At 41.1% G+C, this 17142-nt stretch overlaps 1 protein-coding gene across 3 annotated transcripts in view; it reads right to left on the bottom strand.

The window, feature by feature from the left end:
- The window catches only part of RAPGEF5 (Rap guanine nucleotide exchange factor 5), a gene marked incomplete at both ends in the record, with an annotated part of 215021 nt that overhangs the window by 52727 nt on the left and 145152 nt on the right, over positions 1-17142 (bottom strand). For 2 of the 3 annotated variants that reach the window (XM_079711491.1, XM_079711493.1), the window contains 2 exons: positions 15366-15454; positions 15917-16035. In XM_079711491.1, coding sequence (XP_079567617.1) covers positions 15366-15454; positions 15917-16035 — 208 coding nt within the window. The remainder of the gene's footprint in view (positions 1-15365; positions 15455-15916; positions 16036-17142) is intronic. The other variant, XM_079711492.1, reaches the window with a different exon arrangement.

Below are 17142 nucleotides of genomic sequence, written 5' to 3'. Positions count from 1 at the left end.
ACATTGTAAAGCAATTATACTCCAATAAAGATGTTTAAAAAAAAATCTTAAATCAGAAGTCTCAGGCATGGTTATTCCAAGCAATAACTCTAATACTTGACTCAACTTAAAACAAGGTATGATATTTTTATCTCCTGAGCACTAAGAAGAATCTCTATTGTCAGCTTTCTTTCAAAACTTGAAATATATCACCATTCTGAGTGGTAATTTTTTTCCCCTTGGTCATTGTGAATCATTAGTGCTGAATTTCAGACAAGTAAAATTATTATTATTTTTTTTTCGGTACATGGGCCTCTCACTGTTGTGGCCTCTCCCGTTGCAGAGCACAGGCTCCGGATGCGCAGGCTCAGCGGCCATGGCTCACAGGCCCAGCCGCTCCGCGGCATGTGGGATCTTCCCGGACCAGGGCACGAACCTATGTCCCCTGCATCGGCAGGCGGACTCTCAACCACTGTGCCACCAGGGAAGCCCGTAAAATTTTATTTATTTACTAATTTACTTTTGTTTCTGGTTAAAAGAAATTTTATGGACACTAGAGACAAGTTATTTTAAATAAAGTTTAGCAATGGATAGTCAATTGCCTATTTTAAACCTAAGAATTAAAAATCTATTCTGCAAACTTACTCATTTAAAGGAAACACAACTAAGGCTCTTTCTAAGCAATGTGGCACAAGATCTTACACAAACTGAACATTTCCAATACAAGAAAATTTACTTTAATGTATTGCCTGTGTTTGAAAACATTTCTAGGAAAAGTATTTCAACCAGTGACTGACAGCAGACATGCCTCTGTGTCTGGTTTCCAGAACAGTCATTAGAATTCTTTTTTTCCAGTATCACATGGCTGCTATCTTTCTCACACAGGTGAAAGGGAGATTTGTGGTTTAGGGTCACAAAGAAAGGTTTGGTTGAAACAGATGACCAAACACCTGTTACTTAGGGCGGAGCACAGGGCTCTCTGCTCTGGTGAAGACAAAGTTGTAAGATAAAGTCTCAGCTTTTGCAACGATTTGGAATTTGACTGGTGAGATCGTTAAAGGACCACAACAGGCAGTCTACAAGCTCCAGCCTGATGAATATTCCATCCATGTGAATGTCTGAGCGAAACTCCATACCCCACCCCTGCCCACCACTGCCACCCGGCACACGTTTTAGCCCCAGAGATCCCCAAACCATGCTTTGAACCACACGTATTCCTTACCGTGCCCCAGGAAGCCGGCAGTGGCTTCAGTAGGTGATGGGGAAAGGTCGGTTGGTGGGGGGGAAGACAGTAGCTAGTCTGTATGAAAATAACCGTACCAGCCAACCTTTATGGACCACATATTGTGGGCTGTACCACAAGTGTCACCCACATGATCTGTGTTCCTCAAAACCACCTTAGAAGGTAGGTCTTATCTTTAGCGGGATGATGACACTGAGACTGAGATAAGTACAGAGAATAACCTCCGAGTTAATGTCGGAAGGGGCCTAGGTCCCAAGACGTGCTGAGCCACAGCAATGGCTCTCACCGCACAATGTTCTCCTGAGGGTGTGGATACAAACCGCTCATGTCAGGGGTGAGGGGAAAGGAAGTACAGGAAAGTCATGGAATCCTGGGTTTGGACAGGGAAAAGCAGCATAGATACAGGAACTTGGTCTTTTTATTGGCCTTGAATTGCCAAAGATGGCCCTATGATGTCTTTTCCCACCTATGCGCATGCTACAGTTCCTTTATTCCTACTCACATTTTGTTATTTTGTTTTTATTTTCTAGCAAACACCTGGCAATAGCAAATAGCTATAAGAGATCGGCCAATTTACTTTTCTAAAGATGGAAATGACAATCACATGGAAGGATTAAGACAGTCCACAGATTCATAATGTTTTTAAGATATTTTAATGACCAATTATACATATTTATATTTTTAAAAATTGAAATGTAAAGGCAGAAAGGAAAACAATTTTTTTAAAAGGTCAAACCATAAAACTCTTCCTTTTCTTCTATATAAACTTCTCCGTATTAGACATTATAGATACTGAAAACCATTAGTCACATTACATTTTGTTCACTCTTTCCCAAATCAAAAGAAGTGACTTGCATGTCAAAGCTTTGGCTATCCCTCACCTCAGTTATCACCTGTCAGCCCAACATCTGGATCAACAGACCATTAAACATGTATCAACTGTCACTGGCCAAGATATTTTTGCCTTTTGGCTAAAGGCACTCATACATATCCCTTGTCTCAAATGGTTCTAAGAAGTCAGTTTTGTTTTAAATTAAATGTACTACTTACAAGCCTACGAACATCCTTAAGCCTTTCTGTTAGCATGATTCACGGTGATTTGACTCACACAGGTATGTAATGGGTACATATGAGTTCTGAAATATCACCAAGAGTACAATAATATAATTATATAAAATTGTATACTATAACCTACTCTTAAAAGAACAAATTTAATTTGTGATATTGTTAAAAAAACTTCTTCAAAGCCATATGACATGAACTATTTCTTGGTATGTGTTAAATTTATTTTATGAAAAATATTTCTAACAACTGGAAGGGAGAATTTTGGAGTGAAAAATGCAGAATTCTCTAGCATGAATTCAGGGGCTCAAATCACACAAGAAAGGTACTTACCGGTAAGTAAACCTTGAGAATTAAGAATACATGAGATTATCTAATGTATAGCACAGGGAACTATATTAAATATCCTGTGATAAACCATAATGGAAAAGAATATAAAAAAAGAATGTATATATATGTATAACTGAGTCACTGTGCTGTGCAGCAGAGATTGGCATAACGTTGTAAATCAACTACACATCAATTAAAAAAAAAGAATACATGAGATTAGTGTCAATAGTCACTTGTTGAGAAGCATATAAGACTTAATCCAAACCACTTTATAGGCTTTTAAAGAGTGATTATAGGGCTTCCCTGGTGGCGCAGTGGTTGAGAGTCCACCTGCCGATGCAGGGGACACAGGTTCGTGCCCCGGTCCGGGAAGATCCCACATGCCGTGGAGCGGCTGGGCCCGTGAGCCATGGCCACTGAGCCTGCGCGTCTGGAGCCTGTGCTCCACAACGGGAGAGGCCACAACAGTGAGAGGCCTGCGTACCACAAAAAAAAAAAAGGGATTACACAGCACTTTAAATTACAATGTGTTTATATTACTTTGAAGGGACAGAAATATATAATTATGGCCTCGGGTCTAAAGTATCAAAACAAATTAACATAAGCTTCCATTCATAAAATTTCATGCCATTTTCCTCTTCTTTAGGAACCAAACTTTGATTTTTCTTGGGCTTACTGCTGTCCAGATAGCTTAAAACCAAACCAAACAATACATTTCCCAGTCTCACTTGTAGCTAGATGTGGCCACAACTGTTTTGGTCCATGAGAAAGAAGCAGAAGCCAGGTGTGATGAACAGGCATGTTCTTAACTAGCTCCATCCTGCTACCTGGACTGTGATGCTATATTCACTTTGGTTCGTGGGATGCAGGTCAGACTCTAGGGATGCTGGAGCAAAGAGTTGGAAGGAACCTCACTCCTGGCTGATTTCAGAGGGGACTTACCAGCTCTGGACTGCATTTCTTTATTTTTATTTTCACATGAGAGAGAAGTATACATATACCTGTTTATGTCACTGTTCGAGATTTTCTGTTGTATGCAGCCATGCCTAATCACAAATAATATATACACACAGAAAATTTTCAGGAACTCAAACACATGATCAGTAATGTGGTCTTGTTCTCAAGTTTCTCAGCTATCATAAGCAGGAAACGTACTTTTTTTTTTTTTTTGCTGTACGCGGACCTCTCACTGTTGTGGCCTCTCCCGTTGCGGAGCACAGGCTCCGGACGTGCACGCTCAGCGGCCATGGCTCACGGACCCAGCCGCTCCGCGACATGTGGGATCTTCCCGAACCGGGGCACGAACCCATGTCCCCTGCATCGGGAGGCGGACTCTCAACCACTGCGCCACCAGGGAAGCCCAGGAAACGTACATTTAAGGAGAGATGAGTGTTGTGAATTTATCCTGATCTCATTACTGTGGATTTGTAGAATGTGCTGATGAAGACACACTTGCCTTTTGTGTTTTTGATTATGTTTTAAAAGAACAAACAACCTCCCCAGAAGACTGTCAAATAGTGTAAACTGTCATAATAATTCTGAGATATGCACTCACAATATGCCAATCAGCACTGACAGAACTTGAGCTTACTAGAATCTTTCTACAAAAGTCATCAGTGGTCAATGAGAACGACTTTGCAATGCCTTCAAATTCAGATCAAACTGAACTAAGACACAAGAAGTCACATTTCGTATGTTCAATTCTTGGGAAAAGATCCAAAATTAGGATGAAAATATCTTCACCCTGTTCTTTTTTTTCTTAACAAAATCATGACACTGGATTTATGATATCTATAAGCCTGCTACACAAAAATAAACTATGTGATATCAAGCAAGACAGGAAGAAAATTTTGGGGGAAAACCTAACTTGCTCTATGTACTATGTAAATCTTTCTTCATAACAAGTCTATTTAAGGCACATTCACAGGGATGTAGCAAGAAGGAAAACACCAGATGCTTTAATATTAGAACTACTATCATAAGCCCTGATATATACAGCCACTCACCTAAAACCCTGTTCATTTTTAGACTGAGAATTTAAGTAGAAATATCCAACCAGGCATGAGATGGGCAATTTTAACTGATGCTCTTCATCTTCACACTAAGTGAAGCTCATTTACAGGATTAAAAGATTTAAAAATTAAAAGACTGACCAAGTATCCTGAATGCTGAAAAGAAGGATAAGTCTGAAGCAAAAAAGGATACAGGATGGCTCTGAAAGTAATTTTCTGCCACTATTTAGATTACAGCAAGATCTTCTGGGGATTACAGCAAGATATTCTAGTTTTCCACACTTTCCGTTCACACATACCTACCAATTCTGTCTAATTTCATATTTATTTCTGAGATTTGGGGGAAGGACTGCTAGCCAAATAGCAGCCTTAAGCACAAGGCAAAAAGCTGCAAACAGAATGAAAAGAATGGTTTCAATTGTAGAGCAAGAAAACCCCAAGGGCAAAAAATGAGGATAATGGAAAATGGGGGGGAGACGGTTATAATGAGAAAGACTGCAAAAAGAAATGAGGAAAAAAGCTCAATTATAGGTATGTTAAAGGCAAAAATTCTCCCACTTGAAGAACATTCCTTTTAGACATGTGCTTGTCAATTACAGCAATTCTGTGGCATTGCACCCTTTACAAGAAGCCATAATTTGATTGAAACATGCTGTGAGAGATTAACATGCAGGGATTATAATCAACAAATTGCCATTTACTAGCATTCCTTTCTCACACTTATAAGACTATCTGAAATACATACTCTTATATAGAAAAACCACTTTTCTCCCCCACTTTCTGATAGGATGCTAAATTTTTGACTGAGGACGATGTCACAGCATTAAAAAGTACAGACAAGAACATCTGATAATCTCACTTTAAATCCATCACTGGAGAGATGACACACAAGATCTCTGAGGTAGAGAAACAGAGTGAGAGAGAAAAGAGAGTTTCTTCATCCTTTGAATTGTCTTAAACACAGTTGCGAGTAATTTCATGTGCTGACGTTACATTAAAACTATGATTCTGCTAAAATTACTCGATTGTCAAACTGACTGTTGACACAGTATCTTGCCTCCAGAAATTTCAGAATGTGTTGCTTCTTTCAATTCGCTGCTCCAAAAATACCTGACTCACATCACACATTTAAACAAGTTTCTGGAAATACAGCGGGACGCTGGCAAAATCACAAGTGTTTCTACTAAAGTACAATATTAAATATGCCAGTGGACCCCAAATTCACTGAGAAAATATGGTCATTTTAAAAACTTTAAGAGTTAAAAACAGCATTTTCTTTTTAAAGAAACAAAAATCCATTTTCCTTTTAAAAAGAACAAAAAAAAGAATAAATTTATAAGAACAAAAATTAGCACCAAACTGAGAAATTGTGCTATAGAAATTATAGATTATAGAACTATAGATAGAAAAATAGAAGTAGCAGCCTTTGTTCTTAAAGGGTATATATTAGGGAGACAAAATATAAAGGGAAAACTAAACAAAGCTATTACCTTTCTCAAACGCATCTTTATGAGAAAAACTACAAGTTATACTGGATTTGTGTTTAAAAAGCAACCTTTAGGGACTTCCCCGTTGGCACAGTGGATAGGACTCCGTGCTCCCAGTGCAAGGGGCCTGGGTTCAATCCCTGGTCGGGGAACTAGATCCCACATGCATGCCGCAACTGAGGAGCCCACTTGCCACAACTGAGACCTGGAGCAACCAAAATAAATAAATAAATTTAAAAAATATTTTTAAAAAAATTACAAAAAGAAAAAAGGGAAACTTCACCCTATGTCAAAGAGACTATACAGATTTAAGCCAATATCTTATTCATGTAATTATAAAACCGAAGACTATTCTACATGAACTTTGTGACTTATCAGAAAGGGCCTTTATATTTTACATTTAAAAACAGACTGTAATTTTATCTATTATGATTCTTTGAAAATTGACAATTTATGTACATATTTATGGCAACTCTCAGTGTACCAGGGTATTTTATTATTTGTAATAATTTATCCACCAGCCATTCTAGGAAGTTAGAAATTTACTGAACTACAAAGGAAGAAATACCTAAGGTTCCCCACAGTTGTCTACCTAAAAAGATGAGTATCAAATTGAGCACCTGAGTTGGAGGAAAAGCATTTTAGGGGAAGCAAAGAAAATGTAAATAAGGGGAATAAAGCAAATAAAATTTCCAAGGTGAATAAAGGAGAAAGTCCATTCATTTCTAATAAGTCTTCTGTTCTGGCTACAGTTTACATAGGAAAACCCTCATGGTTTGGGGGGTTGAGGACATCATCACCAGGACAGACTTCACAGAAACAAGAAGTCACATGTGTATTTCATCTAGAATATAATGTGTGAAGGAAACTTTCAAAGATACTCTATCTCACTTCCCAACTCTAGGACACAGCCTTCCCTCTAGCCCATCAGAAAGTTGTTGATATTTTCCTTAAAGGTATTCAAAGAAGGGCTTCGCTGGTGGCGCAGTGGTTGAGAGTCCACCTGCCGATGCAGGGGGACACGGGTTTGTGCCCCGGTCTGGGAGGATCCCACATGCCGCGGAGCGGCTGGGCCCGTGAGCCATGGCCGCTGGGCCTGTGCGTCGGGAGCCTGTGCTCCGCAACGGGAGAGGCCACAACAGTGAGAGGCCCACATACCGCAAAAAAAAAAAAAAAAAAAAGTATTCAAAGAAGAAAGTCTAAAAACTCTTCTTAAGATGCACAAGTTTTTCAAAATCCTTATAGTCAGGAGACTAAAGATCTAACTTCTGAGGTAATTCTTGCCCCTTGTGTATTTCATTTTCCATGTCCTATCTTCAGATCCTCCTGAAATTAATTTCTCACAGCCCTACAATATTTCAGTTTGTTTCTAGGGTGCTCTAGACTTAGAGTTGAACTTTAAGTACTGAAAGACATCACGTGGAGTAAACATGAAAATGATGCGATTTAATAAATGCACTCCAATGATCCAGTCTCATTCGAAATGGGGACTGTATCCCTGAAAAGTAGGCTGTACTCCTCCTTACATCTTTATCCATTAAACATCTTCTTTTGCCCATTGGTTATGCTGTAATAAAAACTTCCACATTTTCATTATTAATCTGTGTACATTAATGACCTTATGCTTCATCTCTGTCTCACTGCATTTTACCTTGCTTCATTACCAACAAGAGTATTAATTAACCCACAATCTACTGGCAGTGTAAAAGCATCAATTCCCTTGTTATCACATATAGTATCACATGTTCAAAGGTGGTGTGAATAGATTAGTTCAGAAGATGAACACCTCAAATGAAATTCACAGTCATAATCTGAGTTTTAATATTATCTCACGTGAGTGGTCTGATACAGCATCAGCTGCAACTAGGACCTCTTCCCCCACACCTCCTTTCTTGTGTAACCTTCTTGAAGCAGTTAGCCCACCCAGTGGCCACCTTGCTCACAGGTGGAAACCAAGCAGCAGGTCTTTGTGCTGGAGATTACCTCCCTCTTAAGTGGCTACTGAAGCGCCTGATTTGGGGTTTATAGCTAGAGTCGAATGGTAGGCTTTTTATTTCAGTCCTGCCTTTCATCCAAGATTTTAGCCACTAGACAAAAATGATGTCTAGGACAAAGCTAGGAATATATCTGGGTTCACTTTCAGATTCAAATGACCACTCTATCTCTGAAGCAGCTTAGTTAACTTCTGCCTTAGCATCTATGTCCATTAGATGGAGATAATCATTCTGTACAAGCATCCATCTAATGGAGAGGATGTTTGGATAAACAGAGTGGTGTCAAATCCTGGCTCTCAAATTTGGAAGGGGCCTCAGATGTCATGTGGTCTAAACTCTTTGATTTCATAAACGAGGCAAAAGAGAAAGAAATTTCTACACAATTCTAATTATCTCATCACTCAGTCAGTATTAATTTATAAAGTCTTCCAATGCTTCAATTACAATCAGCAAAAACATTACATCCTCCACATTAGCAATTAGGAGAGAAGCTAAGGGAACTGCCAAAAAACCAAACCAAACCAAACCAAAAGCACAAAGATTATAAAGCAGAACAGAAACCAATATTCTAATATGAGCACTTTTACTCCTAGTTCTCTCTCCATGGCGCTTTGGGGATTTTCATTGTCACCGGGGATCGCTGTTTCAAGCCTTCGCTGAACAGTGGGGGTTCTCATCTGCGTCTGAGGCACACCCAGGGCAGCTGGAGTTGGTGCTAATGAATTTATTTAGTCTTTTGTTGATTTTTTCATTAGCATGTATGCAAACAAAATTAACCTAATATTTAACACTGACAGTTTCATAAAGCTGAAAAAGACTTCAAGTGGCAACCTAGTCCAGTTATTTGTCTCTGAGAAAGCTACTTTCACAGGTCAAGAAGGTAAAAGGCTGACATCAACCATTTCCACGGATGCAGAGTCTACAGCTCCTAGCTGTCGCCAGCACCGTCCAGGGATACTTATACCTACTTCCAACTCCTTTTACATCTTTTATTTATTTTTTCAACTAAGTCTATTTCCTTTGGTTCTGAACTTTGCTGAATAGGACCAGACATTTCACATTCATTCTCTATACTACTTTAAATACATTAAAATATCCTCTAGCTTCTTCATTTTTAAAGACATGTGGATATAGTTCTCCCAAATTTGTGTCTATAATGAGATTGGTTATTCAGCACCACGAACATCCACTCTTTCCCTATTTGCTTTTTGTCTGACTCCCTCCACTAAAATGGAAGCCCCACGAAGGTAAGGAGTTTGTGTGTATTCTGTTTACAGCTGTATGCCCCACAGCTAGAACAGTGCCTATATAAGAGGTCGAAGATATCTGTGGAAGGAAGGAATTAAATTTTTCTATGGTATTCATTCACCCGCATATAGAAACTGAACACTCAAATATGCACTGCTCTATTTTAGTACAGAAGCAGTGTGTAAAGTTAAAAGTAAAGGAATTACAGGGGGAGGGCTAGGATAAGAGCCAGGATGCAGAGTATTTCATCACTGGGGGAAAACCGCTGCTTTTCTCTAGCAACGGACTGTTTCTGAATATTCCAAAATGGCCTGGTAGTAAAACTCTCTGCAAATGGATATTACTGGTAGGTGATAAACCAAAGCTATTCTTTGTAAATGTTATAGCATAATTTCCCAGAGGAACTTAAGAAGTTTCCCATTGGACAAGGTTATATACAAACACACTTAAATCATCACCAGGTATGGCCACTGAGCCTTGAATTCCAAGCCTGCTACCCCATCAACATTCTAACTACTCTCTGAGCGAGGCTGAAGAAACACAGCAGTAAGACAGGGCAACATGAAGTCAGGCCAAACCGCCTAAGCCCTTGTGCAAAGCCCAAGTGATGGTGAGGTCAGCATAAAACGACCGCAGGGTTAAGGTCTCCTCTAGATCTAGAATTTTACGGTTCTGTGACATACTTTGAAAGGAAAGGGGATGGGGGTTGATATAAATCTCTTTAGATCAAAGCATTTTAGTGATGAAAGATATGTCAGAACTCATCTCATGTATAACTTGCTCAAGGTCTCAGGCTGGTCTATTAATGGAGCCCAGATCTGGGACCCAAGACTTCAGAATCTCATTTTAGTACCCTTTCTACTCTGCTGTGTGCATATTCTCCTTCCTTAGAACATCGTTTCTTACAGAAGTAAGCATTCTTGGCTGTGAGGCTGAAGGACCACCCAGAGATCGCTGGAGTGTGACAGAACCCTGGCCAAAATCCAAATGGGTTTTGTTCACTATACCGTCACCTCCTCATTCCAAGAACTGAGAGCTAACAGCTGTGTGGCCAGTACCTCTGTCCACTCTGATTGTTTCCTTTTTTCAAAACCATTTCAGTGGATGGACCAGCAATGCAGGTTTGTGAATTTTGAACTCAGGCTGCAGAGGCTCTAGGGCAGGGACCAGTGGATATGAGGCTGGACACAGACACCAGGAGAGGGAGTGGGGAGGAGAGGTGGAGGAAAGGAGAAATGACGCCCCTAGTTCTCAGGGGCAAATTTATAACTATTAGACACTTTGAATACGTCTCTGAAGAAAGTGGAGAGACAAAGTCATTGTCCTAGTTCTGTGGCTCTCACACCTGGCTACATATAGCATCATCTGGGGAGCCTTCAAAGCCCATAACTCTTAGGCCCCAACTCGGGTCAACTGAACCAGGATCTCTGGGGTGGGACCCAGACATTGATATTTTGAAAAATGCCCCATGTGCTGCTAATGACACAGCCACAGATAAGATCCACTGGTCTATTATGTGTTACATGATACCACAAAAATAAAAAGATAAATCCAAGATAATTTTACATGCATGTTAATTGCACAAAATCATGGAGAGGCTTACCACCATCTAAAAACTTCCATGTCTACCCACCAAAAGTTTAAAAGCCATGCAGCCACAGGGTTATAAAGGTCTTGCCACCTGCAAAAGAAAGCCTAGAAGAGAAGCACCAAACATCTTTCCAGAAATCCTAAAAGGTAAGGAAATTAAGGAAGACGTTCACCTAAACTGTCTTCCGTATTTCCAATGATCAGGAAAAAGGCATTCTTAATTTTCCTTCACAAGAAATATGTATCAAGTATTTAGGATACGTTTGGTGCTGGACCGGGAAAGAAGATAAAAGAAAATGAAAAATGGCTTGCCTGCCCTAGCTTCACTCAAGGTTCCATCAGTGCAATGCTCCAAAAAAAAAGCCATTAGGCTGGCAATGGAGAATAGCTTTGGGACCCTAACAATTAAGTGAGACACTCCTATGATATAAACCAGGTACTTCCATGGAGGTGGTTGCCTCGTTACAAAGGTAAGGGACTCACTTTCTCCATGATGTAATCAGTCTACTAGGTGCTGTTGAAAGTACACCACCCACACGGAGGCATCCATGCCTTCCGTAGTCAAAGCAGGATGAGCAGACATTTCCACGCCGAGTACACAATATACTGAACGATAACCTCATGAAGTAAAAACAGCCATACCTGGAAGAAAGCAGGTCAAGCCTAATAAGAATCGGCTAATAGGCTTTACCTGTTCCCACTACCTTATTCTCTGCTTGTTTTTTCTTGAAAACCTGTAATCATAAGCACATTTGCTTCAAAAAGATGAATAAAAACCCAAGACATGGAAAAAAAAAAAGGGGGAGCAAATAATGTTATTTCCTCTTGTGTTTCCCCTAAGGTAGACTCATCATAATGCAGATGTAGAAAGAAAGTCAGTAAGAAGGATTTTCTCTGTGTAATCCATCTGATCACAGTGTTGTCCCCGGCCACCTCTGCTTAGAACAGAAATCGTTATTCCTAGTAGAAGCAACTCTAGACAAAACACATTTGATCCTTTCCAGAGACGGGCTGGTGGTGGGGACCTGCTCCTCCACCCCTCCAGCTCCTCTATTCACAACATATTTTCTTGCTTCTTGCCTTCCTTGTAATTCTCCTGGGCTGGGAATGCCCAGTGACGTCTGCCCTATTTCTGGGAAGATGAAAGATAGAGCTGCTTGATTTTCCCCTAACATTCCAAATGCTTCAAGTCAGACCCTGAACCTCGAAAGAAAAGGTAATCTTTGAAAACAGCTTCAGTCCTTTGACGTTCACAAATAGGTATCCAGTTACCAGACTCAAACAGTTTTTCCATTTTAAACAGTGAAGAATTATTCATTCATTCACTCATCCATCCATCCATCCATCCATCCACTCATTCCACAGATATTCCCAGGATGACTGTTTGTGCCGGGTAGTACCGGGGAGGAAAGGTAGACACATAGGGGATTATGAAAATAAGCATGGTAAGTGCTGTGTGGATCAAATCATTTAGGAAAATCATTAGTAGGTTGCTTGTGAGCATCTCTAATAATGTTTTTTGCTTTTAAAACTCAGTTTGATATGGTGATAGAATACTATATGAATTATTGTTTTCTATTCTATTCTATTCTAGATTTGGGTAATAACAAAAATACAGTATCTCTTATTTCTATTCCATTCAATTAAGTAAACTTTTTTTCCACTTGCATGTTAACAGCAATTAGTAATCACCTGAACCTGTCCTTTGTGAGTATAGGTCTCTTAGCCTATTGGGCCTTGCACCTACATTTTCACAATGAAGTGACTTTTGTGGGGAAGAGATGGAAATAACTTGCATCTCTTGCTTGGTTAACTTCCCCAGCCTCTGGTGGGTACAGGAATGTAAGAATCCAGAACAGGCTCATCCCAGCCTCCAGGACCATTTATTTCTTCCCATGTATGCTTTCTTCCTCATTGCCATTGGGGCCATGTGGACGACCACCATATGGCTCGACCCGGCTCCATATGGCTCCATCTCCCTAAAAGGGGCGCTCAAGAACATAAAAACGCTGCTGTATGCTTTTATTACAGCCCCTTCTCATTTTCCTCCATCTGTCTTCCATATGTTTACGCGACTCAGACTCCTGCACACGTAGACCTTTTATAGTGAGGGCTGCCAGCCTGACCAAGGTAAAGAACTAACATTCACCACCGTCAGTGACAAGGGGCCTCAACTACTTTAAATATGTGATTCATTTAGTATTCAAACTAGAACGAACTCATAATCACTTTTCTTCAATTTGTACCTGAAATTGATTTTATATTTATATTTTTTAAAATGTTACCAACAAAAGCCACACAGTGGCTCTTCTGTTGTATTTTCTCCAAGTGCTGTTCGTGAAGTGTGGAAGAACTGCATGTGACTTCCACTTAGGTGTCCCTATCATATTACACATCAATCTCTCTCCAAAGTTGACTTTTTCATTTTCATAAAACTCTCCTTTGATCAGAGGAAAAGTTGTTACTGTCTTCCCCCTCAGGTGTCCCTGCAAACATCTGAAGTTTTACATGTGTCCTCTGTAAACACTAAGGAAATGAGAAGGAATAAGGAGAGACTGACCCCTGCGGGGCTCTACCTGCCAGGCTTTGGCCACACCGAGTCGTGGTCCTTTTAGCTTTGCTCGGCACCTGGCAAGAGGGACACATCTGATCCCAGTGTTGGTATAATCGAGAAGAAACTGGGAATACCAGTCTCTAGACACCAGGTACAACACTGTTCCCCAACAGGAGGCAACTCCTGGCATTAGGAATTAGGGTGATTTCTCATTCCCGGTGTTAACTTGTCAGTGGGTACCTAGGCCATCTTTCACAAAAAACTAATGACAGTGAGAATGAAAGAAAAAAGAAATCAAGTAGGCCTAGTACTGGCTTCAGTAATTTCTACTCTTATGAATATGACTGAGACACAAAGTCCTGTGTTATAGAACTGCAGTGCTATTAAGAAGAACACATTCAGTCCCCCAAACTGCTACGCATGTTCAAAGGTGTCCTCTTCGTGGCAGATAACTTGCCTGTAATCTAGTCCAAACCACCTGTGTAAAGCAGTCTGCTAACCAGTACGCGGAAAATTATGGCCAGTTCCATGATGACTATCTCTGATGAAGCAGAACACGGAAACAGTGCTCAAACGCACAAAATATTAATAGATAGACATACAAAGACCACCCAGCAAATGCCACGAGAATACGTTTCTCTTTTAGCTTGTTTGTGTATAAATGACAACTATTACTATTTTTCCCCAAACACAGATATGCAAAATAAAGTTTTTATTTGAATTTCAAGATCAAACAATAACATTAATATAGGATGCGTGATGGAGTCATTTTTGGCTTTTTTTTAAAAACACTATTACATATTTCACACATCTTTGTTTCTCTTAATGTCCTTTATAATGCAGTATAGAGCCAGGCATCAATTAAGTTCAGACAAAACTACTGGGACCCAAGGAAACTCTTGTTCCCACCTAAGTTGTCATTTCACAACCCTTCCTGCATGGGAAAAACCTAAGGAGTTACTTGTACTAATACAACCAAAAATGCCTTTTATTGATGCAGTCGATATATTGCAAACTGCGGGCATCACAGGTGCTATGGTGGCAGCAAAAAGTGCATTTTACTCAGGGCATCAAGTTACAGAACTCAGGCTACAGCCAGAGGCCTATTCATTGGAATAACTGCTCCAGGCTGGAACAAATTACAAATTTTGGTTAAGAGAAGCAAGCACTGCCCTTGTGTGATAAAGGAAGTTTGGGTAGATCGTGCAATGGTAGTGTTTCCAGAAGTGCAAGGGTGAAAAAGCTAAGTGGGCATTTTGCTCCCAGATTAAATAGAAAGGACAAGAAGCCTGATCAGTAAGACTTCAGTGAATTACCGTTTCTGGTCTGAGAAGCTGTGAGTATCATATTCTGCACAGCAGGGCTTGCTCTGAGCAGTTTGTAAACCACATGGAAAAAGGCAGAAGTTGCTGCTAAGCTAATAGTTGCTGAGTAGTTGCATTAATTGTTGACTTTTCGGCAGGGAGGCTACTCCCCCAGCTCAGTGCTTCGCACAAGCCAGGTAAACGCTAGCTGGTAACCCCATCCCTCATTCCTCCCCACTGAACACTGGCTATTCGGTGCTGGCCTCTTGCCAACTGCCTTTAGGTGCGATGTGGTAAAAAATTGCCAATGAAACAAGAACATCTGCCTTCGTATCATTTTCTTTGTACAGCTACTTCCCAGGCGGCTGCTTGGCTCTACATGCGTCCATTTACTGGATTTAAACAAAACAGCAGGAGGCTAAGGGGGAGGCCCAAGAAGCATATGCTGGGTCAGCCCACTCTGGTTTCAGCTACAGTACAGACAGAGTCTTGCCCCCTCCGGAAACTGACAAGGGCAGCCGCAGCTGTGAGTCTGGAAGCAGGAGACACCCCCCTGCCTTACCTGTTTCTTTGTCCTGGACTTCTTCCAGGTGCAAGTCATTCAAAAGGTGCTCCAAGATCTTCTCCGGGGTCCCGGACACGACCACGTATCTGTCAGAGAGCAGAGAGTCCACGGAGTCATCCTCAGTGGAGGACTGTGAACGGCTGCTCCATTCCTCGTCCTCATCCTCCTCATCGATGTATTTGAAATAAGGCACATCGAAGGTAGGCAAGGGCAGCGCTCGGTCTGAAAGCGCGGCAGAATCCTTCCTCTCTAACTGAGGGTCAAAGACTCTCAGCCGGGAGCTGCCCATCGTGCACGGCTACTAACAAAGGCATCCCCTAAAGGCTCAAAGATCTCGGCATCTCTGTCCTTTCACTGGGAACTGAGTCCATCTGGCTGCTAAGAGCTCTGCAGTCAGCTAGCACGCTCGGCTCGAGAGGCGGAGAAAAAAGGGAGGGAGGGAGGGAGGGGGGAAGAGGAGGCAGAGAGAGCGAGTGAGATGGAGCGGGAGAAGGGGAGGAAGGCAGGGAAAAGGAGACAGGAGCACGGGGCTGGGTGGAAACTCTGACCTCCAATCGCTCTCCGCGCTCCCCGCTTGGGGGGCTGGGCCGCAGCTCTGCACTTTCTTCAGCACCAGGACGTCCCGGTCCTGCTCTTTAACCTGAACGGTTGTCACTTCATCATCCTGCTTCAATTGCCGATGGGAGTGATGGATGGAAGAAGGAAAAACAGAGAGAAAATTAAGAAGGCAAAAAAAGAGCTAACTACAGCTGCACTTTCTCAAGTTGCTTTCCCACCTAATTATCTTTACAGATTCAGAACAAATTAGGAATCTGGTCAAGAATCTCCCTCTAATGGTACAGGGTCCAGGCTCAAGTTGTATGGATACATAAAGCATTAGAAAGGCATAAATACTTTAAAGGAAACTGGAAAAAAAATAAAGTGGGGATGGGATTCAGAGTTCATTTTTAAAACTATCTGAATGATTTGAATTAAGAAATCCAAAGTTCAAAGTCTCAAAAACACAATATACTAATTGCATATGTGCTATACTCTCTTTTACCTGGTTAATACTTCTTAAACTGCCACTATATTAAAATTAGAAAATCATATAAAACATCATTTAAACACTAAAACAATGAGCAAGCTATATTAAGCAGATGTAGCAGATACATATCATATTCATTTACCTCACAGCCTTACTTTAAAAGGTGGGAAAAAAACTACTCATTCTATCGTTCAGTTCATGTTTTACTCCCAAACTTGAGGTGGCCTTCACATTTATCATGTACTTGTTTTACCAGAATACAAGCAAAAACGGATCTCCAGTTAGAATCTCATCTAGGCTGAAATTCGGATGTCACGGGTGAATGCACTGACTTTCTTCACCGCGGTCCCTTTTAACACGGAGAGAAGGCTGAACAATCATTCATTTCTGCACACACAGCTTCCACAGCCCAGAGCCCAACATGGCCCGCTGACGTGGCTCTGTCAGAGTCGGGCTCACTGCTGACCCAGCAGTGTGGAGCCGACCCTAGCGACGAACACTTCCAGAGTGTGGAGTGTGAAATTCTCCTGATGGGCGGCACCCAACCAGAGGCAGGTAGGGGCGGAGGGGGTAGGGAGAAACACAGGTAAAAATATTTACCTTCTGTATTTCTGAGGATCTGAGCAAAAGATTGAAGCAAGAAAAGTTGATAGCAAAGAGGCTTCACCTTAAAAATTATGTTGCCTCTTTAAAAAGGGAAACACGTCCTAGGGTTCCTAGCATGCTTCTGTGCTTCTGCTCCTGGCA

The sequence above is a fragment of the Hyperoodon ampullatus genome (genome assembly GCF_949752795.1).
Source record: "Hyperoodon ampullatus genome assembly, chromosome: 9".
NCBI lineage: Eukaryota > Metazoa > Chordata > Mammalia > Artiodactyla > Ziphiidae > Hyperoodon > Hyperoodon ampullatus.
This window is presented reverse-complemented; position numbering and strand designations above follow the sequence as displayed.